This window comes from Bos indicus x Bos taurus, chromosome 17 (genome assembly GCF_003369695.1).
Source record: "Bos indicus x Bos taurus breed Angus x Brahman F1 hybrid chromosome 17, Bos_hybrid_MaternalHap_v2.0, whole genome shotgun sequence".
Lineage (NCBI taxonomy): Eukaryota > Metazoa > Chordata > Mammalia > Artiodactyla > Bovidae > Bos > Bos indicus x Bos taurus.
Window position 1 is genome coordinate 15,814,296 of NC_040092.1, and position 26,287 is coordinate 15,840,582.

General features: G+C 35.8%; 1 protein-coding gene across 4 annotated transcripts in view; it reads right to left on the reverse strand.

Moving 5' to 3' along the window:
* The window catches only part of TAOK3 (TAO kinase 3), a 188,703-nt gene that overhangs the window by 73,115 nt on the left and 89,301 nt on the right, over positions 1–26,287 (reverse strand). For 3 of the 4 annotated variants that reach the window (XM_027566729.1, XM_027566728.1, XM_027566727.1), the window contains 4 exons: positions 18,469–18,573; positions 11,649–11,866; positions 2,812–2,883; positions 2,114–2,215 (listed from right to left, as the gene is read on the reverse strand). In XM_027566729.1, the coding sequence (XP_027422530.1) occupies positions 2,114–2,215; positions 2,812–2,883; positions 11,649–11,768 (294 nt within the window). In that variant the 5' untranslated portion in view covers positions 11,769–11,866; positions 18,469–18,573. Of the gene's footprint in view, positions 1–2,113; positions 2,216–2,811; positions 2,884–11,648; positions 11,867–16,964; positions 17,004–18,468; positions 18,574–26,287 lie in introns of all 4 variants that reach the window. The other variant, XM_027566730.1, reaches the window with a different exon arrangement.

The window sequence follows — 26,287 nt, forward strand, 5'->3', positions numbered from 1 at the left end:
ATAATAATATACATATAAATTTATATTATTAAATTTATTATATATTTATAGGTGTAATTAAATATATATTATATGAAAAAGATTGTATTTCTAGAATACTCTAAAAAGTATGAGAAATTTAGAAGCTTAAAGTTTAGAAACTTTATTATAGCTTTCTGCTTTATATTAAAAGTAAGGAGATTCAGAAATATTAATTTTATATCTTATTGTGAAATGAAACAGTCCACATAAGTGAATATTATAATGAACATTAGCCTTTTATGGGCTTCCCTGGTGGCTCAGCTGGGAAAGAATCTGCCTGCAATGCAGGAGACCTAGGTTCAATCCCTGGGTTGGGAAGATTCCCTGGTGAAGGGAATGGCTGCCCACTCCAGTATTCTGGCCTGGAGAATTCCATGGACAGTGTAGTCCATGGGGTCACAAAGAGTTGGACATGACTGAGTGATTTTCACTTTCAACCTTTTATGTGTACTATTTTTCTTTTTTATTCTGCATTATTAAGGTATAATTGACAAACACTATTGTCTTCTTAGTTTTGATGGAAACATTTCTCATCTGTATTACTTACTTTTCTAAGTTATTTTTAATTAAAAAATTTTTTTAAATTTTTTATTTTTTCAGTGGAGTTGTACAGCTTGCGAGATCTTCATTCCCAAACCAGGGATGGAACCTAGGCCCTCTGCAGTGAAAGCATGGAATTCTAACCACTGCATCACCAGGGAATTCCCTCTACTTTCTTAAATTGTGTAAACTAATATGCGCATGTAACTTCCATAAACTGAGTATAAGGAAAATGAACATAGAATTTTAAAAATGAATGGAGTAAATGTTTATAGTTATGCTTCTATTTTTTAAATTACATGTTAACTCTGTATTTCTGTCCCAAATATTCTTTTTCCAATTACTACAGAGCACAAGGGCACCTGAGCATGGCTAGATGTTTGACCCTGACATTTAACAGCTCTGGTTGTTCTGCTTTTAAATTATTAGGTCTGCTCTCTAAATTCCCTAACTTCTTCCTTAAGATCAAATTAGTTGTGCCTATTTGTATGCATGTCTCTGGCAGCTTAGTTCTATGAGGTTCCTTCTAATTAGCCTAACAAATTCTTATAGACAGAGACTAAGTAACCAAACTTATTAGCACTCTATGTAATCAAAGAGTAAATAGGCTTCAAATAAGAGCTCAGAGAATTTTCTGAAGTTCTGAAACATATGAGATTTAGCACTTGATTTTGTAACATTTACTCTGCCTGCTCAAAATCCCTTTCTTGACTCCTTTAAGATAGCTGAGATTGCCAGAGAACGGATTTCCACATAATGAGATACTCCTCTTAATTTCTTCTACTCAGGATAGACGCAGTGGCTCTACATATCTTAAGAACTGCTTGAGCAGAAAGGTTTTATGTTTAACCTTTGCTAGTCTATCTGAGAACAAAAATTCCATTCCCTAGCTGGAGATCATGTATAGGAAAGCACTTGTACAGTGGTGAGTATTCAGTAAATGATACTGATATTGAATACTTTAAACTGGAATGTGCAATCCCATAAAATACAAAGTATAGCATTTTCTGGTTCTATACAATGTCTAATGTGTCAGATTAAAATCAGAAGCAAAATCATGTAAAAATAAAAACATACCAAGAGGACAGAGTGGAACAAAAGATTGTTTCATTTAATCATAACCTAGCAAAAAAAATCCAGCAAAAAACCTTAGACAGTGATAGTAATATCAAGCACAATTCCGAATTTGTGGGGAACTGGAGTAGGGGATGAGAAATGACAAAGATAAAAACTGTAGGATGAGAATAAAAGGCCTTTCTCCTTACTTTTGCAAATAAATCATTATAAAATGATGTTATTAACTTTCCACTATCTTTTCATTGAATGTTTAACAATAAATTTCCTATAGACTCTTAGATGTCATATTTAAACTTAAGAATGTATACCATATGACACACACTGGAGTAACAAATATTAAATACTGAAAACGAAAATCAAATGGGACAGAAATGGGCTGATAATTTTATAAACCAAAGACGTAATAGAAAAAAAAGGAAAACACAAAAAATTTTATAGGAAAAGATTAAAAGATAATAGAGGTCCTTTGACTTACCCAAGCAGTGTGCTCTTTCAAGTAACAACCTTTGTATTCAATGGTATTAGGATGTCTCAATTGTTGTAAAAATTTGACCTCCTTAAGAATATCTTGCCATTTCTATTGAAATCAAAAAGAAATATCATGATTTTTTAACAGAAGACAGTGTTTTATTTTCAAGTATACATACATAACATTCTTTTCATTATTTTAAGTGGATAAAGAAAATGCTTAATACATGAAGAAGCTATTTAAACTTGTGTTACTTCTTGTTTTAGTACACGTAAATTAAATCAATCACCAAATATATTATAACAAATCCATTATACTAATCCTGTGGCTTCACAAGTGGTGCTAGTGGTAAAGGACCTGCCTGCCACTGCAGGAGATGTAAGAGACGTGGTTTGATCCCTGGGTCGGGAAGATCCCCTGGAGAAGGAAATGGCAACCCGCTTCAGCGTTCTTGCCTGGAGAATCCCATGTACAGAGGAGCCTGGAGGACTACAGTCCATGGGGTCGCAAAGAGACATGACTAAAGTGACTGAGCATACTAAATTCATATTTTATTCCACAAAAGAGTTGACTGAGGTAGAATATTAGTAAATGTTTATTAAATTATACATAAGGGGAAAAAATGCTCAGGAAACTTTGTTTCTACTGTCACTTTCATACTAACTTGCATATGTCAGTTTAGTGACACAATGTCTTTAACATACCTCATGTGCCTGCTTCCCACTATAGGACATTTTCTTAATTGCCACCACCTCATTGGTGTGAGCATTTGTGGCCTGTGTTAAGAGAATAGAGAAAAAAAGTTAAAAAGAATGAACGGTGTTTCAGCCAGTTTAATTTAAATATTTGACTTGACTTTTATAACATTTCACATTCATTCTCACAGCTTAAAGATGTTGCAACTTTTGACAGCCTAGACAGACCTTTCCAGCCCACTTTAAGGCACAACTTCTCTTTATCCCCTTCTGAATACATGCAAAGGCTATAATGTAAAAATGGATTGTTGTTGTTCAGTTGCTAAGTCATGTTTCATTCTTTGTGACCCCATAAACTGCAGCATGCCAGGTTTCGCTGTCCTTCACTGTCTTCTGGAGTTTGCTCAAACTCATGTGTTGAGTTTGACTCAGTGGTTGAATCAGTGATGCCATCCAACCATCTCATCCTCTGTCGTCCCCTTCTCCTCGTACCCTCAATCTTTCCTAGCATCAGGGTCTTTTCCAAAGAGTCGGCTCTTTGTATCAGGTGGCCAAAGTACTAGAGCATCAGCAACAGTCCTCCTTCCAATGAATACTCAGGGTTGATTTTGGTTTAACAAAACATATCCAGTCAAAAAAAGTCGTATTTCTAAAATATCCTTACAGGCTTCACCATGTAGAACGTCTACCACTGGAGAAACAGTTAATTAAATATGGTAGAGTCATGTAATGAAATAAACATTAAAAGAATGAGGTGATCAGGACTACCCCGGCAGTGGTTAAGACTCCACGCTCTCACTGCAGGGATCATGGGTTCGACCCTGGTCGGGGACCTAAGATGCTGCAGGCAGGGCTGTACAGCCAAAAAAAGAAATGTTAAAAAAAAAAAATGAGGTAATCAATATGTATATGTGATAACAGTAAAAACTAAGATGATCACTGGGCTCTGCATCAGTGTTATACCCTTGATGTTCAATATGATCTTATTTTTGCAAAACTGTAATAATGAGTATATGTGTAGAATAAATTATAAAAGAATTTATACTGAGATACTTATCAGTGATAATCTTGGGATTATTTAATATATTATTATTATAATTATTATTAATAATTATATTATTATGGTTCTTCTTATTATTATCTAATAGAACTTTCTGTGATGATGGAAATGTTCTATATCTACATCTACATAGTAGATGTATATAGTATATAGTAGGATGTCAAATGTGGCTCTTGTGACTGAGGAAGTGGATTTTTAATTTTAATTAACTTAAAATTTAAATAGTGGTTAAAGTATTAAACAGTGAAGCAAAGGATAACATTAAACTTAAGAGGGGCTTTGACTTTCAAAGATACTTATACTTTATAATAAGAAGGTATTATATAAATATATATACATATTTAAGTGTACATGTGTATATTCATTTATAAACGTTGCCTTGTCTCATAATTATCTGTATGTATCTTCTCCATGGGGCTTTCCTGGTGGCTCAGTCGCAAAGAATCTGCCTGTCAATGCAAGAGACGCAGGTTCGATCCCTGGGTCGGGAAGATCCCCTAAAGAAGGAAATGGAAACCCACTCCAGTATTCTTGCCTGGGAAAAATCATGGACAGTGAGAAATCCATGGAAATCCATGAAATCCATGGAAATCTCATGGAGCCTGGCAGGCTACAGACCACAGAGTTTCAAAATGAGTCAGACATGACTGAGTGACTAAAAACAACAATCTTCTCCAAACTGAAAACATAACAGTTCATTGAAAGCACGCATGACAACCAGAAATACCTCAGGTAATAATCTTTCCCTCCAAATTCACTTAAGAAATTAAAAACTAAGTAATTTTCTAAAAATTTTCAGAAAAATATAAACACAAGACATTAAAGATTATCTAATCTTAGCCTTCTTTATTAACAGGGTTCCATATCAATGTCATATCCTTGATGTTAAGTAAGCTGTTTTAGTTCTGTGATATTATTATTGTGGACTAATAAAGCTATAGCAGTGTTTCTGAAGTAAAAGATTGGAATTCACTCTCTGGTAAAACAAGGTCACCGATTTTAAAGAAAAATCCCTAATCAGTTTCTTATGTACAATTAGAAAAGCTCCTCAGATACAGCAATGGTTTCTTTCTAATTAGAAAAAATAATTTCAACAATAAATAATAATGGTATACAAAGAATTTAACCACAGAGTCTTATTCCAAAATGCAGAGAAAATAGAAACTTACTAAATTTTTTTTGTACAAGCACTCAGGTAAAAGTATCCTATTATAAAAACAAGGTCTCCACTAGTTACAGTTTTTAATTGGCAGGACTGTGTAAAGGCATTTTTTAGTATTTTATTCATTTAGAAGGTACAGATTGACTTTTGTTAAAAGCAAAAACCTCTCACATTTTGCTGGTTTTTAAAATGCAATATTAAGACTATGCTTGTGTAACAACAAAGAAAAGTTGGTGTAAATTCAGTAATACAGGTAGAGGGACTGTATCTGTAAAGCAGGTATTTGGGGTATGAATCTATGTACTATGCAGCTTAAGGAGTCTGGGAAAGGCTTAGAAAATGCTAAAACAATGCTGAATTTTAACTTATAGTAGGGGTTTATAACAAACAAATCCTTACACTTTATAGAAAGAAAAAAAAAGGTCCACACAAATGTAATCCAATAGTATTATATAATTGCAATATTATTAAGGTTATTTATTATCAACACTTATTTGGAACAAGAGAAACGAAAAAAGAATCACCTTACAATAAAAATGTATTTCTTCACATTTACAGAGTTACCATCACTTAGAACTTGATATGTATACTTGTTTACAGAACCTATTGGCTAGGCAAAGACTTGAAATTTGAAAAACATTTCCATTTATCTATACATGGGAAATTTTTAATGCATTTTACACTAGTTAAAATTCAGAACTGAAACTTAAAAAAAAAAACCAGAAATCAGTGTTTTAGTACAGAGAAAGGAAACTATCAATGGGATTTCAGCTTTCCAATGCATCATACTGCTTTATGAATCATTCAGTTCAGTCTCTCAGTTGTGTCTGACTCTCCGCAACCCCATGAACCCCAGCACGCCAGGCCTCTCTGTCCATCACTAACTCCCGGAGTCCACCCAAACCCATGTCCATTGTGTCGGTCATGCCATCCAACCATCTCATCCTCTGTCGGCCCCTTCTCTTCCTGCCCTCAATCTTTCCCAGTGTCAGGGTCTTTTCAAATGAGTCAGCCCTTCGCATCAGGTAGCCAAAATATTGGAGTTTCAGCTTCAACATCAGTTCTTCCAATGAATACCCAGGACTGATCTCCTTTAGGATGGACTGGTTGGATCTCCTTGCAGTCCAAGGGACTCTCAAGAGTCTTCTCCAACATCACAGTTCAAAAGCATCAATTCTTCGGCACTCAGCTTTCTTTATAGTCCAACTCTCACATCCATACACAACCACTAGAAAAACCATAGCCTTGACTAGACGGACCTTTTTGACAAAGTAATGTCTCTGCTTTTTAATATGCTGTCTAGATTGGTCATCACTTTCCTTCCAAGAAGTAAGCGTCTTTTAATGTCATGGCTGCAATAACCATCTGCAGTGATTTCGGAGCCCCAAAAAATAAAGTCTGACACTGTTTCCCCATCTGTTTGCCATGAAGTGATGGGACCAGATGCCATGATCTTCGTTTTCTGAATGTTGAGCTTTAAGCCAACTTTTTCACTTTCCTCTTTCACTTTCATCAAGAGGCTTTTTAGTTCCTCTTCACTTTCTGCCATAAGGGTGGTGTCATCTGCATATCTGAGGTTATTGATGTTTCTCCTGGCAATCTTGATTCCAGCTTGTGCTTCATCCAGCCCAGCGTTTCTCATAATGTAGTCTGCATATAAGTTAAATAAGCAGGGTGACAATATACAGCCTTGACGTACTCCTTTTCCTATTTGGAACCAGTCTGTTTGTTGTTCCATGTCCAGTTCTAACTGTTGCTTCCTGACCTGCATACAGGTTTCTCAAGAGGCAGGTCAGGTGGTCTGGTATTCCCATCTCTTTCAGAATTTTCCACAGTTTATTGTGATCCACACAGTCAAAGCCTTTGGTATAGTCAATAAAGCAGAAACAGATATTTTTCTGGAACTCTCTTGCTTTTTCGATGATCCAGTGGATGTTGGCAATTTGATCTCTGGTTCCTCTGCCTTTTCTAAAACCAGCTTGAACATCTGGAAGTTCACGGTTCACGTATTGCTGAAGCCTGGCTTGGAGAATTTTGAGCATTACTTTACTAGCGTGTGAGATGAGTGCAATTGTGCGGTAGTTTGAGCATTCTTTGGCATTGCCTTTCTTTGGGACTGGAATGAAAACTGACCTTTTCCAGTCCTGGGGCCACTGTTGAGTTTTCCAAATTTGCTGACACACTGAGTGTAGCACTTTCACAGCATCATCTTTCAGGATTTGAAATAGCTCAACTGGAACTCCATCACTTCCACTAGCTTTGTTCGTAGTGATGCTTCCTAAGGCCCACCTGATGCTTCCTAAGGCCCACCTGACTTCACATTCCAGGATGTCCGGTTCTAGGAGAGTGTGAGTGATCACAGCTTCATGATTATCTGGGTCGTGAAGATCTTTTTTGTACAGTTCTTCTGTGTATTCTTGCCACCTCTTCTTAATATATTCTGCTTCTGTCAGGTCCATACCATTTCTGTCCTTTGTTGAGCCCATCTTTGCATGAAATATGAATGATTACAACTTCTAAACATTTCAAGTTTTATTCTTGAAACTTATGTTCATTATTATTTCCAATTGTCTCAATGGTCTCAGTAATGTTAAACAAGATCACTGATTCAAAATATATTTATTGTGAACTTACTACATATGTGCTTCTAATATTTTCATAACCATTTCCAGCTACATTTAGACTATTGTCAACTCTTTGCTAGTTTATGGAGAAATATAAGAATTAAAACATAAGTGTTTCCTTTTGCCCTAGTTATTAAGCCTCAACTAAAACTAAAAGGCATTTATACCCAGAAAAACAAAACTAAATGATCTGCTTTAGGTAGATTATGGATGATATACTGAATTCAACAAGGCAACACTAGAACCCTAGAAACTTTATAACTGTCTTTAGTGAATACACTGTCTTTAAGTGAATACAAAAATGAACACATTCTGCCCTTATTTTCCTTTAATACAGAGTTTTTCATTATTTCATTTTTACTGCTACTAAATTCTAAATTACTTATGTAAATCCAAATACACAGAGATATTTCATCAATAGTTTCAATTTTCTCTGAAAATAATATATATTCTTAACTGATTGATTCTATAAGAGCAGTGCCAGCATACTATTCACTTTTAACATATTCCCTGGCATCATTCTGCATAAAAGTTATAAACTATAAAAAGCCTAACAGAATTATAGTGCTGAAGTGTAAAAATTTTGAAAATGTTGGTTGCTAGACTCTGGTCTTTACAGCTTGCTAATATGACTCTGCCACAAGAAAAGTACTAATAAGCAGTGGCAAATTCTCTGAGTTCTTCATAATTCAAGTATTTATTAGGTGTTTAAAATTTGGCAGGTATTGGGCTAAATGTTAGGGATAGAATTGTGAGTAAGTATGCCAAGTACCTCTCTCTCTTCTAGTAGCATAGACAGCAACAAAAATAAAATCATAATTAGTATAGATCCTATGATGGATGATTACAAGAAAACGTTTATGTATTAACTAGAGCAATGAGAATAAGAGGGAATATAGAGCAAACCAGTGAATCCTAAAGGAAATCAACTCTGAATATTCATTGGAGGACTGACGCTGAAGCTGAAGCTCCAATACTTTGGCCACCTGATGGAAAGACCCAACTAACTGGAAAAGACCTTGATGCTGGGAAAGACAGAAGGCAAGAAGAGAAGGGGGTGGCAGAGGATGAGACAGTTAGATAGCATCACTGACTCAATGAACATGAATTTGAGCAAACTCCTGGAGATAGTGGAGGAGAGAGGAGTCTGTCATGCCGCAGCCCATGGGGTCACAAGAGAGTTGGACACGACTTAGTGACTGAAGAACAACAATAGTTCAGATATAGAGGGATCACCTCATAAAGGACCTTAGAGGCTGAATGCAGTAAGGAATTTGAACTTAACCTAAGGACAGAGGAGGAGATCCCCTGAAGACTTTATAGAGAAAAGGTGATGTGATCATATTAACATGTTTCTGCTCCCCAACAACCCTCAAGCTCTCTGTGGTGTTGCCGAAAGACTGGAGAGAGACCAGAATGGATGTACAAATATCAGTTTGGAGGTTACAGCAGTTGTAAGAGATGATAGTCTTCTCGGTTATAATGGTATGAGTGACAAGAGGAAGAATCTATTAATAGGGAGGAGCAACATGGACTGGCACAGGAGAAAATCCATTTTATGCCTATGAGACCACTGTAGATAAAAGGTTAAAGCTTTTTAAAGTTTTATAGTAAAGTATCAGTTAATTTCCCTTTAATCTGTTTTTTTTTTTTTTAATGTGCCTTATGGGTTTATATGGGGCTGCACTATATACTTTTGTATACAGGCAATATATAGTTAATGATTACATTTCAGTATCAAAGCCATCCAGGTATCTTTGTGATTTCTCTAGTCTATCATTATCAACAAATAACAATTTTTTTCAATACATCATGTTACTCAGAACATCTAGCAATTTAAAACTCAAGAATTGCTTATTTCTGGATTTTTCCATTTAGTATTTTTGGACTGAGGGTGACCACTGATAACTGAAACTGTGGATAAGAGGAACTAGTGTACTCTAGCTAATCAGACAGGACTTAGTCCAAAAAGTACTGGGTTTTCTATAGCAAAGTAGGTCTCATTTAACTCCTAACACAAACAGCCTGTTAGTAAGTTTCAAAGCATTCTTGGTTTATTGTATTTATTCTAAAAGAGAACTTTGAGAAGGGTCTGGCTGCTTTTTAAATCTGAAGAGTCAAACAGAGATTGGAACCACTCTCTTTCTTTAACCAAGGGAGATTCTGAGATAATGAATTAGTCATAAAGTAATAGAAGGACAGTAAGAAAGATGACTGGCTGAAGAAAGTATCTCTAAGCAAAACAAACAGGTCACAACCAAATGTATACAGAATACTTCCGTGTTAAAAAGTTCAAAATGAGGCAAAACCAAATTACATTATTAGGGGGTGGAGAAGTAAGTGGGTTATATATAAAGACAAGGAAGTCATTGTAACAAAATTCAGCATAGTGTATTCTTCTAACCAAAAAGGGGCTTTTGGGTGTTGGCAATATTTTATTTCTCAGCATGGCTGGTGGTTACAAAGGGATTTACCTTTTAATTATTCTTTAAATTATATATTAAAATATACGTGTGTATGTGTCATGTACACTCTGTATATATGATATAATTGTAATTTTAAGAATCCTTTTTAAAAATGGTGTCTCAGTGAATGAGAAAGATAGGACTTTGATTGGCCTGTAAATACTACTCTAACCTCAAAGATTAACATGAGTGTATTAACTAGAAAATTAGCACTCTCTTCAGCCCTGGAAGGTAGTACTTAATGATAAAATGTACTTGAGTGGGAGCCAAGTATTAGATGAGGGAAGAGGAGTAGTGGTAGTGCTGAGTATAGACATGAAGGAATGAGAGAGCACTCAGAGAAAACTCGGGCTTAAGATTTGGCTAGAAACAAAAGGATGAGCTCAAGATGCAATTAATATAATCGTGTTTGGAAGGACAACTAAAGATAAGCCCTATCTAGATGGAAGGACATAAAGGACCACTTTAAAAAAAGTCAAATACTATTTAAGAAAAAAAAATGTGATAACAGGTTTGGAAGAGAAATAGGTAGTAAAGTCATACTTAAATATTACTTGCTTTAATGAACTAGTACTCTTAAGGAAGTATGTGTTAATTTGATGATGCAAACTCCTACAGTTATTGAAATAAAGTAGTACATGTTTTATGAAATGAACTTTAGGTGAAGGAGGTATGTTAACACTTAGCTGATCATTTCTCACTCTTCTCATCAGAAGCTAAAGTCTTGGAATTCAAATTGACTCTATGGAGCTAGGCCAAGTATCCCTTAACCTAAGATACTGGGTTAACATGATTGCTACTAAAAATCTGTCAGTCCATCTAAGTGGTTACCCATTTGGCCATCCACCCATCTATCCATCATTTACTGATGTCATTTACATCCTACTACTCAGACATTATACTAGTTACTGGGGATATAGCAATGAACAAGTAGATATAACTCTTGTCCTCATGGAGCTTATTATTTAGTGAGACATAGAGGAATCAAAAAAATTCACACATAATTATACAATTGTAACTGTGACAAATGCAACAAAGTGGGCTAAGCACAGGGGGCTATGAAACCATAAACGAAGTCTTAATTCAGTGATGCAGGGTTGAACAGAAATGGCTTTCTTGTGGATTTAACACCTGAGCTGATATCTGTAGGAAAAACGAGAGTTAGACAGGAATGTAGAATGTAGAATGTAGACAGGAATGTAGAATGTAGAATTCCTGGTAGGAGGAATAGCATATATAAATGCCCTGAGGCAGAAAAGAACATGGCATGTAAGGAAAATGTACAGGGTTCAAATTCAAGCTTATAATGTTTTGGCCTCACTTTGAGAGCAGAGTCATTTGATATAGATACCACTGACTTGAATAAGGCCTAGAATTCTAGGACTGGCTTTTCTGCAAAGACTATTTGCCTGGACTGTAGACATCATTTAATTTGTAGAATAAACATTAAAAACATGTGCATTTTACAAGTAATAGTTGGAATGTATAGAAATCAAACTTTCGTAATTTGATCCAAACAATTTTTAATCACTTACAAAATAAACTGCTCCAAAACTTCCATGTCCGATTTCATGTAAACCAATAAAAAGTTCTTCAGGATCATCTTTATAGAACAGATCAGCAATCTCTGGGTCTCGTGGCACGCCTTTCCGCATGATGACCAATATGTGCAAGCACTTTGCTTTTGAAATCCCAATCAGCTTTCTCTCTCATTGACAAATATTTGAGGGGGGAGGGTGTAAAATTTCAGTACCTGTAGGAAAATAAGGTTTGACATTAGATTATACATTTTGTTTGGTGGCAATTACATATTAAATTCATATTAATTAAATTCATTAATTCATATTAAAAAGCATCTTGGTCTTATAAATTATAATAAAAAGACAGGTAATCCAAAAGAAAAATGGGCAATGGATCTGAGTAGATATTTATCCAAAGACATACAAGTGGCCATTAAGACATAAAAAGATGCTCTACACCATTAGTCATAAGACAAATAAAAACTAAAAACACATGAGACACCATTTTCATACCCACTAGGATGGCTATTATCAAAAAGTCAAATAATAAGTACTGGTAAGGATATGGGAAAATTCAGACCTTCCAAAACTGCTGGTGGAAATGTAAAATGGTACAGTCATCTTGGGAAAAAGATTGGGAGCTCATCAAAAACTTAACATAAGAGTTATCACTTGATCCAGAAATTCTCACTTCTTGGTATATACCAAGGGAAATAAAAACACATGTCCATACAAAAACTTGCATGGATATTGATAGCAGCATTATTCAGCAACAAACCAAAAGTATACTTGGTGAAACAAAATAAGGTGTATCAGTACCATGGAATATTATTCAGGGATAAAAAGAGATGCAGTACTGATACACACCACAACACAGATGAAACATTACACTAAGTGAAGGAAGCTAGTCACAAAACACTATGTATTGTATGATTCTATTTATATAATACATCCATCACAAGTAAATTATATTATAGAGACAGGAAGTAGACTTTTGGTTGCCTAGGGCTAGGAGGTGAAAGAGTTGGGTTGATAGCTAAAGGGTACAGGCTTTCTTTTTAGTATAATGAAATGTTCTGAAATTCATTGTGGTGATGGTTGTAAAATTGTTTATATACTAAAAACTACTGAAATGTACTCTTTAAATGGGTGAATTGTACTGTATCAGAGTTATATCTGAGATGCAAATCAAAACTACAATGAGATATCACCTCACACCAGTCTAAAGGGCTATCATCAAAAAATTCACAAACAATAAATGCTGGAGAGGGTGGAAATGTCAATTGGTACAGCCACTATAGAGAACTATGCAGGCTCCTTAAAAAACTAAAAAAAGAACTACCAGATGACCCTGCAATCCCACAGGGGATATAACCAGAGAAAAACATGGCCCAAAAGGATATATGCACCTCAGCGTTCACTGGAGCACTGTTTACAACAGCCAAGATAGGGAAGTAACTTAAATGTGCAGAGAGAGAGGAATGGAAGAAGAAGATGTGGTACATGTATAGAATGGAATATTACTCAGCCATTAAAAAGAAACAGATAATGCCATTTGAGACAACATGGACAGACCTAAAGATTGTCATATTGAGTGAAGTAAGACAGACAGATAAAGTGAAAGATCATATGATACCGCTTATAAGTGGAATCTAAAAAGAAATGATATAAATGAACTTACTTACAAAACATAAACAGACTCACAGACATAGAAAAGGAACTTGTGGTTACCAGAGGGGAAGGGTGCAGGGAAGGGATAGTTCGGGAGTTGGGAACTGACATGTACACACTGCTATACCTAAAAATGGATAATAAACAAGGACCTACTATATACCACAGGGAACTCAATTCAGTATCATGTAACAACCTAAACTGGAAAAGAATTTGAAAAAGGATAGATACATGTATATGTATAACTGATTCACTTTGCTGTACACCTGAAACTATCATAACATTGTTAATCAACTATACTCCAATAAAAATATAAAGCTAAAAAAACCAAAAATAAATAAAATAAAACAGAAAGACTTCTGTTTTAGATAACTGAAACAAATGGGAAGTAAAGATAAGAAAATCAAAATATCAATGACAGATTTTGAGAAGAGAAAGAACAGATAAATTATCAATTATGTAAGGGGAAGAAAACTCAAAAAATTTCCAAAAGGGGACTAAAGAAATATAAACATTATTATTCTGAATTGATTCTCCCATTAATGAGTTAATCAAACAGTCTGTAAGACTGCAAGGCCAAGTATATATCCTTCCTGACCATTAGCTACATAGATACTTTCTCTAGTTAATGACAACTGCAATAGGCAACTGGAAAATGTCACTTAGCCAGCATGCCAGCTGGATCTTCCTTGACTTCTATGATGAAAGCTTTTCCTAGGGAGAGACTACATATTTATCCCAGATACATGACTGACAATAGAGGTAAGACATGCAATGTACTTTAGAGTTTGTAGACTGCTATCTAATTTGGGGTAGCGGGTGGTTAGTACTACGTAGATTCAGAGAGAAAAGTCTGGTGAGAAAAACATGTGTTAAAATATATTACAATTCAGCTGCTACCTTTTTATGCAACAATGATTCTGCTTTTGAAGTATATTCATTTAGGTGTGATCTGTTGTATTTAGAGCATCAGCAGTGGTATTTAAGTTTCTATACTGGGAAGGTTACTTGGACAAATGCAAAAAAACAATGAGCATTGATTTCAAAGTGGGTAATAAGCAGTCATTTAAAAAACAAATTAGCTTAATTTTAGTTTACAATATAATCTAAATTTTGGATAAAACTGTTCTTGTCATTGTTGTTCAGTCACTAAGTAGTGTCTGACTTGTTGCAACTTCCATGGACTGCAGCCTGCCATGCTTCCCTGTCCTTCCCTATCTCCTGGAGTTTGCTCAAATTCATATCCATTGAGTTGGAGATGCTATCTAACCATTTCATCCTCTGCCACCTCCTTCTCCTTTTGCCTTCATACAGTCCATGGGGTCACAAAGAGTCAGAGAGGACTGACTGACTAACATTTTCAACTTTTTTCCCAGTATCAGTGTCTTTTCCAGTATCAAAGCCTTCATGCAGTAATGAAGACTCACCACAGACAAAAAAATAATACTAACTAAATAAATCAACTTTTTAAAAAGCCTAAAAAATAAAAGCACAATCCATAAAGGAAAAAAAGGTTAAATTAGATTAAAAACATTCTTTTTGAAAGACCTGGTTAATAGAATGAAGCCACAGTCTACAAGAAGGTCTTTGAGAAACATATGTCTCATGATGGATATGCATTCAGAAAATATAAACAATCCTCAAAACATGAACAACCCAATTTTAGAAATGAGAAAAAGAGGGTGAGAGACTTCCAATTCAAGATGGTAGAGTAGAAGGATGTGCACTCATCTCCTCCTGAGAGAATACCAAAATTGCAACTAACTGTTGAACAACCATTGACAGGAGGATGCTGAAACCCACCAAAAAATGATACCCCACATCCAAAGACAAAGAAGAAGCTGCAGCAAGACAGTAAGAGGGGTGCAATCACAATAAAATCAAATCCCATACCTGCTAGGTAGGTGACCCACAAACTGGAGAACAATAATACCAAAGAAGTTATCCCACTGTTGTGAAGGTTCTGAACCCCACTTTACGCTTCCCAGCATGAGGATTCAACAAAGGGACTGGGAATCCCCAGGGAATCTTGCCAGCAGGATTTGATTATAGGACTTCCATAGGACTGGGGAAAACAGAGACTCCCATCTTGGAGGGCACAAACAAAATTTTGGACACATTAAGACCCAGAGGAAAGGAGCAGTGACCCCGCAGGTGATGGAACCATAACTACATGCTAGTGTTGGATGGTCTCCTGTGGAGGCGTGTATCAACAGGGGCTTACCACAGGGACAGGGGCACTAGTGGCATTAAGCTGGGAAGGTCCCCCTTGGTGTAAACCCTCTCGGAGTTAGCCATTAATCCTACCACAGAGTCCGTAGACCCCAGGGCTGGGTCGTCTCAGACCAAACAATTAACAGGAGGGAGTACAACTTCACCATCAGCAGATAATTGGATTAAAGCATTACTGAGCAAAGCCCTGCCAACTAGAGCAAGACCTAGTTTTCCCTATCACCAGTTCTTGCCATTAGGAAGCTTATACAAGCCTCTTAGCCTCATCCATCAGAGCGCAGACAGAAGAAGCAAGAAGCACAGTCCCACAGTGGCCAAAACAAAAACCATATTACAGAAAGTTAAATATGATGAAAAAAGCAGAAAGTTACATCCCAGATGAAGGGACAAGATAAAACCCCAGAAAAACAACTAAATGAAGGGGAGATAGGCAAGCTTCCAGAAAAAGAATTCAGAATAATGATAATGAAGATGATCCAGGATCTTGGGAAAACAGTGGAGAAGATGCAAGAAATGTCTACCAAAGACCTATAAGAACCAAAGAACAAACAAACAGATGAATAATACACTAGAAGGAATCAACAGCAGAATAACTGAGGCAGAAGAACGGATAAGTGACCTGGAGGATAGAATGGTGGAAATCACTGTGGCAGAACAGAATACAGAAAAAAGTATGAAAAGAAATGAAGACAGCCTAAGAGACCTCTGGGACAATATTAAACACACCAACATTTGCATTATAGGGGTCCAAGAATAGGAGAGAGAGAGAAAGGACCTAAGAAAATATTTGAAGAGATAAAAGTGGGAAAAAGACTAGCACACACACTTCACCAAGAAAGATAAATGGATGGCAGCTAAGGGGAAAAAAAAGATGCTTAATATCATTATTGATTAGGCAGGTACAAATTAAGACCACAATAAGATACTACTACACATCTTATTAGAAAGATTGACATTAAAAAGACAGACTATACCAGCTGATGGTAAGATCTGAGGTAACTATATCTCTCAGATGCTGCTGGCGGGATGTAAAAGTGGTAGAAATACTTTGGAAAACTATTTGGCAGTTTCTTAAAAACTGAACATACATCTACCATATGACCTAACTATTCCACTCCTAGGTATCTACCCAAGAAAAATGAAAGCAAATGTCCTAAAGAAGCACAGCACACAAAAGTTAATAACAGTTTTATTTTTAATAGTTAAAACTGGAAACAACCCAAATATCCATCAACAGATAAATAGATAAAAAAATTTGTGGGACTTTCAGACAATGGAATGTACCTCAGAAAGAAAATGAACTATTGATATATGCTACAACATGGATAATTCTCAAAATAATTATGCCGAGTGAAAGAAGTCAGAACAAAAATAGAGAATATATTTTATGATTTCACTTACATAAAATTCTGGAAAATGCAAACTAACCTAGAGTGACAGCACATCAGTAGTTGCCTGGGGACAGGGCTAGGGTGAGAAGAGAAAGGATGTGAGAAGCTTTTGGGAGTGATGAATATGTTTACTATCTTCATTATGATGATGGATACACATACACACACACACATGTTAAAACATTGTGACTTAATATGTTCAGATTATGGTATGTCAATAATTATTGCTTTAAAAAGTTGAAATAAATAAAATTGAACAGCAAGTAGAGATTGTTCTTGCAAAATAAGTCCCAGTTAATTTATTCTTAACATCAGATAAGTAAACATATACATACACATACCAACCCACACACTCAAAGGACATAAATAGGAAATTAAAGAAGAAAAAAAGCAGTGTCTATTAATGATATGAAACACATATAATTTCAATAGTAATCAAAGAAGTATAAAGTAAAATAACAAAAAACCTAATTTTACCCACCAAATTGATAAAGTAATAAAGAAAAGATACATTTTATGGTGAGAGCATAAGGAAACAGTCATCTTTATACATTCCTGAAAGAATAAAATAGGAATTCTCTGACCAAGTGTTATTCTTCTACAAGACAGTTTCTACTTGTTTTGCTTTGATTTATTTTAGTAAATAAGCCAGGGTATAAGGTAGAGTGGGCTTCCTATCTGGCTCAGTGGTAAAGAATCCGCCTGCCAATGCAGATGACATGGGTTCGATCCCTGGGTCAGGAAGATACATTGCAGAAGGAAATGGTAACTCACTCCAGTATTCTTGCCTGGGAAATCCCAAGGACAGAGGAGCCAGGGGTCCCAAAGACAGAGATCGCAAAAGACTCAGACACAACTTACTGACTAAACAAGAACAACAATAAATAAGGTACAGTACAAGAGACATGCAACAGTGGAGATGGGAAACAAGGCTTCTTTCACCTACAAATTTGAATTTCTTTGCAGGCTTGTGTTTTAGCTCAGGTAGGAGTTGGGATTTCAGGTTATTTTTTATTTTCTTCTTTTTGCTTATTTGTACTTTCTAAATGTTTTGCAAAGCCTGTTACTTTAACATGAAAAAAATTTGTTATTTCAAAGTCGAATTATGAAGCAAAAGCAATATATATACAACAAAAAAAGCAATATATATTTCTGCAAATAACAATAATAGGAATAAAATAACTTTAGCCAGGTAATTATCCATATTTTATGCCATCATCGAAAATAATGAAAATGGGTTGGGAAGATCCCCTGGAGAAGGGAACAGCTTGTGGCTGTTCTGGACAGTATTCTGGCCTGGAGAATTCCATGGACTGTATAGTACATGGGATCGCAAAGAGTCGGACATGACTAAGCAACTTTCACTTTCATAAGGAAATAATTTGAAACTAAAAAATTTTTATAAAAGAATATTTTGTCCCAATTTTATTAATTCCTTTTTTTTGTATAAATATAATAAAAGTTCACTGCAGAAAACCCAGAAAATATCATTTGCTCCCATTTGGTAGGAGAAAGCTAAGTCATAAATCTATAGACAATACCTTTTCATATATGGCACAAAATATACTGTATTGTTCAGAGTCATTAAAGCAGCAATCTTTTTTTTTTCTCTTTTATAACTTCAGTCTTTTGTATTTATGGTGCACCTATGGAAAAAGAAGAATAAAATATGTAATTATAGGGGTAAAATTCAAGAAGCAGTAACTGATAACATGACAGTTTTAAGTATTTACAAATGTAGTATTACAAAGTTAAAATTTTATCTTAATCAGTTTGTGGATGACATATGTAAAGGTAAAATTTTCGCAACAAAGACCCAGGCTACTCTGGCATAAACAACACCAGGGGGACAAATAAGTCCTTAGATTTCAGAATCTACAGTAAGGCTTCCACTGGTCTGTCTGAGTCTTAAGGAAACTCAATAGAGGCTACTAGTAGACAAGACTAATCTGACAGCATATGGTGATGCTACTGATTCTCTGTCACAAAGGTTTATATTTTGAATTGCTTTTCTGAAAGGCATGATGATTTAAATGGACTCATCAATCTTCCCTTTCCTAGTCTCTCTATAACTCATCTCTCAGATTTGGGGGGTAGTGATAATTCTTTATTATCTATTAAAGAAAAATACATGCCCAGTGTAGAGTGGGAAATATGCACCATCATGAAAAAAAAATCCATAATCCTACCTAGGATAAAACTTCATTAACAATTTGGGATTGTTTTCTTCATGAACATATTTATTTCTTCATGCATATATTTTTTTGTTATACCTCTGAGATCACATTATACACATGATTCCACCAGTCAACCTCTTTTATCTAACTCTAGATCATTAGCATTTTGCCATGTTATCAAACATGGCAAACTATTCACAAAGATCATTTAAAGGCTGTTCAATGTTTATCTTATGGAAAAGCCACAATTCATTCACAACTGTTTATCCAAAATTTGAAATCAAGGCTGTATTCAATCCTTTGTTCAAATACTAAAAGTTACTGTGTTTTGAAGACCTTTGTCTTATTGTCCATTTACATTTTGGGGTTTTTTTGGGAATGTATTTCTAGAAGTAGAACTATTGGGTCAAAGAATATAATAATTTAAAATTTACATATATTGAAATAATTTGGGGATGCCTGACTAGCTTTGGATATGAAATCCCTACAGGGGGAAAAATACTATTAAAAAAAGGCACTGACCCCCATTTGCACATTTCTCCTGTAGAGGATATCCTAATCTCCTCTTACATCTATACTTATAAACTAATTTTTCATTATTTTGTTATTTCCTCTAATTCTATGGCTGTGGAATGCTTTAGATCAACTGGTAGCTAAAACTTGCCTGAATTCAGCATCACATTTTACCTAAGCATCACCCAGTCAAAAACTACAATGTCTGCATGTACGTCCTGCTAATCTAGTCTGACTATAGCTTCAAGGAACTAAAACATTCCTTGTTATATGAACACTAGTTGCGAAATTTCTGAGAAAGTAGTTTTAAAATAAGGCATTTACTAATATCTTCATGTCCTGACTAGTTTCAAATGCAGGAGGTGTTCACTCCTAGAAAATATTTTTCTAATGCTATGGACACACATGCTGAGTATTTTTCTTCTCTCTAAATACTTATTCATTTTTACATAATTTTCCTTAAAATGGGTACTCTCTCCATCTGCAGTTACACAGATCTATAAATGTTTTAAAATAAACTCTTTAAGATTTCTAGGAATTAAACTTTCTTGGTTTTATCATTCCCCCTCCCCCACTAGAATACTGCACATAGCATTACGGCTGAAAACCTTACTTCTAAAGTCCAGTTCTTTGGCCACCTCATGCGAAGAGTTGACTCATTGGAAAAGACTCTGATGCTGGGAGGGATTGGGGGCAGGAGAAGAAGGGGACGACAGAGGATGAGATGGCTGGATGGCATCACTGACTCGATGGACGTGAGTCTGAGTGAACTCCGGGAGTTGGTGATAGACAGGGAGGCCTGGAATGCTGCAATTCATGGGGTCACAGTCGGACATGACTGAGCGACTGAACTGAACTGAAAGTTTATTCATTACACCTAAGATGTTCTGGATTTTTCCCCCATTTAACCACCTTCCTTCTTTATTTATAAATGTCCCTTGGGTTCCCTGAAACTGTCCTCTCCTGTTTTTCCACATTATTCCTCCTGTAGTTCCTCTTCTCTCTGATCTCTAAATCAATGTTATTCCTCCAGGTATTTGCCTAAAGGCCTCTGTGTGATGTAGGCTGCTATCCTAATTTCTGTCCACTTAATGGTTTCAAGTAACACTTTGTCAATAGAAACTTCTGGCCACTGTTTTAAACCCCAGACCCATTCTTTCAACTATCCATTTGGCTTCTTCCCTAAATGTGCATGCATGCTCAGTCACTTCAGTCATGTCCTACTCTTTGTAACCCTATTGACTGTAGTCTGCCAGGATCCTCTGTCCATTGGATTTCCCAGGCAAGAGTACTGGAGTGGCTTGCCATTTCCTTCTCCAGGGGATCTTTCCAACTGAGGGATTGAACCTGTGTCTCCTGCCTTGCAGGCAGATTCTTTATCGCTGAGCCACTAGGGAAGCCCCTTTACTAAATGGCTCACATCAACTTTCTGACTCTTTCCTTCTCATTTTCCTTAACATTCAATTAAATCACAAGTGTGCTTCAATATTTCTTTTTATCTGTTCTTCACTTTCCCTTTCTGTTAGCATTCATTATCTCTCTCCTTTGTTTCTGCTCTTTCAGCTTCTAGTCTATCTTTTCTGGAATTCATCTTTAAAACACTACTATTACAATCATCTTCCTGAAGCACAGTTAAGATAGTAGCACAGCTCTGTTCAAAATACTTCCATGTTTCCATACTGCCTCCAGTAGAAACATTAACTTTACCTAAATAACATTCAGAGCTGGCCTCAAACCTCATGAAAAAATGAATTACTACAGTTGCCTCATCATACCTTTGTCTTTGCTTACGCTAATCCCTCTACCTAGAATATCCACATCCCAACTATTCTCACAGTCTAGCTAAATGTCACCTCTCTTCTAAGGCTGACTGTTTTCTCTTTTTGCTTTCAGTTTTAAAAACTTAAATATTGGTATAAGTAGTATAACTGGATGACAAGTGCTTTCTTCAGAGGAGGATACATGTGTAAATCTATGTTTTGATTAATCACTATATTCCCCCATTTTTTTGAGATAGAATTCACATACCATATGATTTCATCTATTTAAAGTGAACAACGGTTCTTAGCATATTCACCAATGTGTGAGAGCATCACCATGGACAGTTTTAGAACATTTTCATCACCACAAAAAAAGTTTTATTTCCTTCAAATATTAATCTCTCCCATCCAACCTCTCCATTCCTGAGCAACCACTAATCTGTCTCTATAGATTTCCCTGTTTTGAACATTTCATCTGAATAGAATCATATAATATGTGGTTTTTTTGTGACTGGATTCTTTCCCTAGCATAATGCTTTTAAGATTCACCCATGTTGTAGCATGACTCAATATTTCTTTTCATTGATGAGAATTCCATTGTACAGATATACCACACTGCTTACCCATTTATAAGGTGATAGATATTTGGGTTGTTTCCACTTTGGGGCTATTATGAATACTGCTGTTATAATCACTTGTGTACACATATTTGGTTTCTCTTAATTATATTCCTAGAATTGGAACTGCTGGGCCCTGTGGCATCTTTATACAACAGATAGTCTATAAAAATCTGCTGACTCTCCTTCCCTTTTCCACTCCAATCTCAGCACTGGGAATGATCTTTAAATTCATCCTTCCCTCAAAAGCTGAACTAGAACATTTTTCCTTCCAAGAGGATAACATTATAAGAATTAACTGAAGATGAAGTGATATGCATGAAATTATTTTTCCTCCTCTTCCTTGACCTCCTGCAACCTCAGGTATTACATTTATAGTGAGAACTCAGAACTGTGCCAAGAATGTAGAATTTCAGGTCTCAAGCTCTTGGGCCAACTGAACAATCCAGCTAGCTTAGAGGAAAAGATTGCATCAGAGATGTGGAACTGAAATACTTATCCTCATGAAATCCTTATCCATTTATTCTGAGGAATGGAAATCCTCCAACAGTGATAATCAAGTAAATTATTTTTCACAGACATTCTAACTTAATATACACTTGATAGAGAGCAGAAATATAAATATTTTTCATGTTTTCCCTTTTCCCAGAAACTTTCCAGAAAGATGATTCAGAGAAGATCTTAGTTGCTTTTCAATGTTGTAGTCACACTTCTGCAACAATAAACCTGGAGCCAACTAGACTGAAAATCCACAATATTTCAGCATTAAGAAAGGAAGTAAGAAAGCTTCATATTGGATGCTACACATATGAGGAAATAAAAAATATGACACAAATGAACTTATCTACAAAACAGAAACAGAGTCGCAGACACAGAAAACAGACCTGTGGTTGCCAAGCAGGATGGTGAGTAGGGGAGAAATTGCTTGGGAGTTTGGGATTAGCAGATGCAATGGAAAAACAACTAAGTCCTACTATATAGCACTGGGAACTATATTCAATATCTTGTGATAAACCATAATGGAAAAGGACAGGCATAATGAGGTGAACGAACCTAGAGCTTGTTATACAGAGTGAAGTAAGTCAGAAAAAGAAATATAAATATTGTATACTGACATATATATGGAATCTAGAGATGGCACTGATGAATATATTTTCAGGGTAGCAATGGAGAAACAGAAGTAGAGAACAGATCTATGGACATGGGGGAGGAGAGTAGGGAAAAGGGGAGATGTATGGAGAGAGTAACATAGAAATTTACAATACCATATGTAAAACAGATAGCCAGTGGGAATTTGCTGTATGACTCAGGGAACTCAAACAGGGGCTTTGTAACAGGCTGAAGGGAGGGGTGTGGAGGGAAATGGGAGGGAGGGGACACGGCTGTACCTATGGCTTATTCTTGTTGATGTATGACTGAAAACCACAAAATTCTGTAAAGTTATCTATCCTTCAGTGAAAAAATTTTAAAGCACACTTATGCAGTACTATTATCCCAAATTAAAATTCCTTCTAACTTCTCACTCCAGAAAACTTTTTTTCTGAATCAAGCTGCCTAAATCAGACTTCAAAACACCAAAAAGTTTTCTATTTTGGAGGGTGATAAGAAAAGTTTAATTTAATATAAGATTGAACTTCTCTGTCACTATTTCTCCAAATATACTTGAATAAATAGTGGTGGATTCAGTTATTATGGATACAAATTTGGAGATCTCTTTAAGAAAAATTTTTTTACAAACTTTCCATACAAGAATAAGGTATAGGACCTTAGGAGCTGGTATAAATAAGGAGCTCTGAAATGTAAGTTTCACAGTAAATCTGCCTGTGTAAATTTCTATTACTGTATTCATGATTTTGTTCCCAGAAAATACACAGAGGCTGGTAAAATCTTCATTTTACAGCAATGAAGAAAAAAGTAGAAATTGATGATTGGACTTTTTCAAAGTCAGGACTACTCTGATATATTTAATCCTCTGATCTTATAATACAACCTCCCATATAGACTTAAACTATCTTTAAAGAAAATAACAGAAAACTGGTTTTGAATAGTTTTTACCACTGTCTGTCACTAATACTTAATTGTTATGCTGAGGTAACAAACCATTTTTATGGTACTTTCAGTATGAAAATGAAGTGTTTTCTTTATGCCAAATGATCACACAGCCAATTGTGACAGAATTTGAGAACTGGAAGGGGATTTTAGTGATCATCTAACTTCTACTTAAGCAAATAATGCAGAAGTATCTGGGACTTACCATCATACCTTGTAGACTACTTCTAACTGACATTAAATTATATGAAAACAATCATAGTCATCATTTAAGACTATGTGTGCTTAAAAAGTAAAAATATCAATTATTTTGGTTTCTTAAAAAATATTACTTTCTCCCCCTCTTACAAAAAGAAAAAGAAAAACAAAAACAGGTTTAGGTTGTGAGACAAATGGGAAAGGAATCATTCCTTTAGATTTCTTAAATTTAATACCAAAAGGTTTTGTTCTGCCTGATAGTTTTATATGTGGCGAGCAACTTTAAATTATGCATTCATTTTGGGGAAAACAGTACATTCTTAAAATTAAGACCACTATAAAAATGGTGTCTGCTAAGTCACTTCAGTCGTGTCTGACTCTGTGCGACCCCATAGATGGCAGCCCACCAGGCTCCCCTGTCCCTGGGATTCTCCAGGCAAGAACACTGGAGTGGGTTGACATTTACATAAATTCTGAACTATTCGAATGGATTTAACCAATCTTTTGAAGTCTTCATTTTACACAACTTAAACATGTGTGGTATAAAAATTGTAATGATTATAATATACATAATTTACTCTCTAATACAGGGTTTTTCAAATCTGATTAATATTCAGCTTCCTTATAGAAAAACACTCAGATCTCTAATGTTTTCTCAAATTATTTTTAGTGATTTCTTTATTCATATGTTCATTCGTCCCAAAAATGTTTATAAAGTGCTTATTATCTGCCCAGAACTGACAAAGCTTTAGGCTCTTTCCTACTCTTATAAAACTTACATTCTAGTGGAGAGAGACACATAAATATTGCTATGTCAGGTACTAAGAAATATCATGAAGGAAAATAAGATAAAGTAGAATCAGTTAATATTTTAATATTTTGGTAACTTAGGAAAGTGAAAGGAGTATCTTTTGTCATCCATGACAAGTCCCTTCCAACCATGCCTGTGTGTGTGTGTGTGTGTGTGTGTGTGTTAGGTGTGTGTGTATTAGCTGCTCAGCTGTGTCTGACTCTTTGTGATCCCATGGACTGTAGCTCTCACCAGGCTCCTCTATCCATGGAATTCTCCGGACAAGAATACCAGAGTGGGTTGTCATTCTCTTCTCCAGGGGAATCTTCCTGACCCAGGGATCTGAGTTTATGTTAAATGGTGACTTAGAAAACCCCTTAGTAAAGGGGCTGATAGCCAGGAGAACCAAACCTGATAGAATTGGAATTTTCAGCCCTAATCCCTGACCTCAAGGGAAAAGGGAAGGACTGGAGTGACCAAAGATTGATTGTACTTCCCTCGGAGTTTGACTGGTAAACAATCCACCTGCAATGCAGGAGGCCCTGGTTCAATCTGTGGGTCGGGAAGACCCCCTGGAGAAGGGATAGGCTACCCACTACAATATTCTTGGGCTTCCCTGGTGCCTCAGTCAGTAAAGAATCCACCTGCAATATGGGAGACCTTCATTCAAAGCCTGGGTTGGGAAGATCCCCTGAAGGAAGGCATGGCAACCCACTCCAGTATTCTTGCCTGGAGAATCCCCATGGACAGAGAAGGTTGGTGGGAGACAGTCCATGGGGTCACAAAGAATTGGACTAAGTACTGTAATAAACTGGTAAATGTAACTGTTTCTCTGAGTTCTATGAGCCACTCTAGCAAAACCTGCTCCACAAAATCAAGGAAGGCTTTTAGGAACCTCCAATCTACAACTGGTTGGTCAAAAGCACAAGTAACAACTTAGACTCACAACAAGCACTGAAGTTGGTAGTAGGGGCAGCCTTGTGAGACTGCTTCCTAATCCTGGGAGATCTGATGCTACTCTCAGGTAGATAGTGTCAGAATTAAGTTAATACCTTGGTGGTGTTAGAAAACACACATCAGAACAGCCTATCTCACAGAACAAACCAGGATGTTCAAAAAACAGAGAAAGCCCTAGAAGAAAAAAGGCATAATCAAGATCATGACATAGTAACCATCTGCTGATGCCATTGCCACTGGTTTCTGTTCTCTTAGATTCTTCTTTTTTAAAATTTTTATTGGAATATAGTTGATTTACA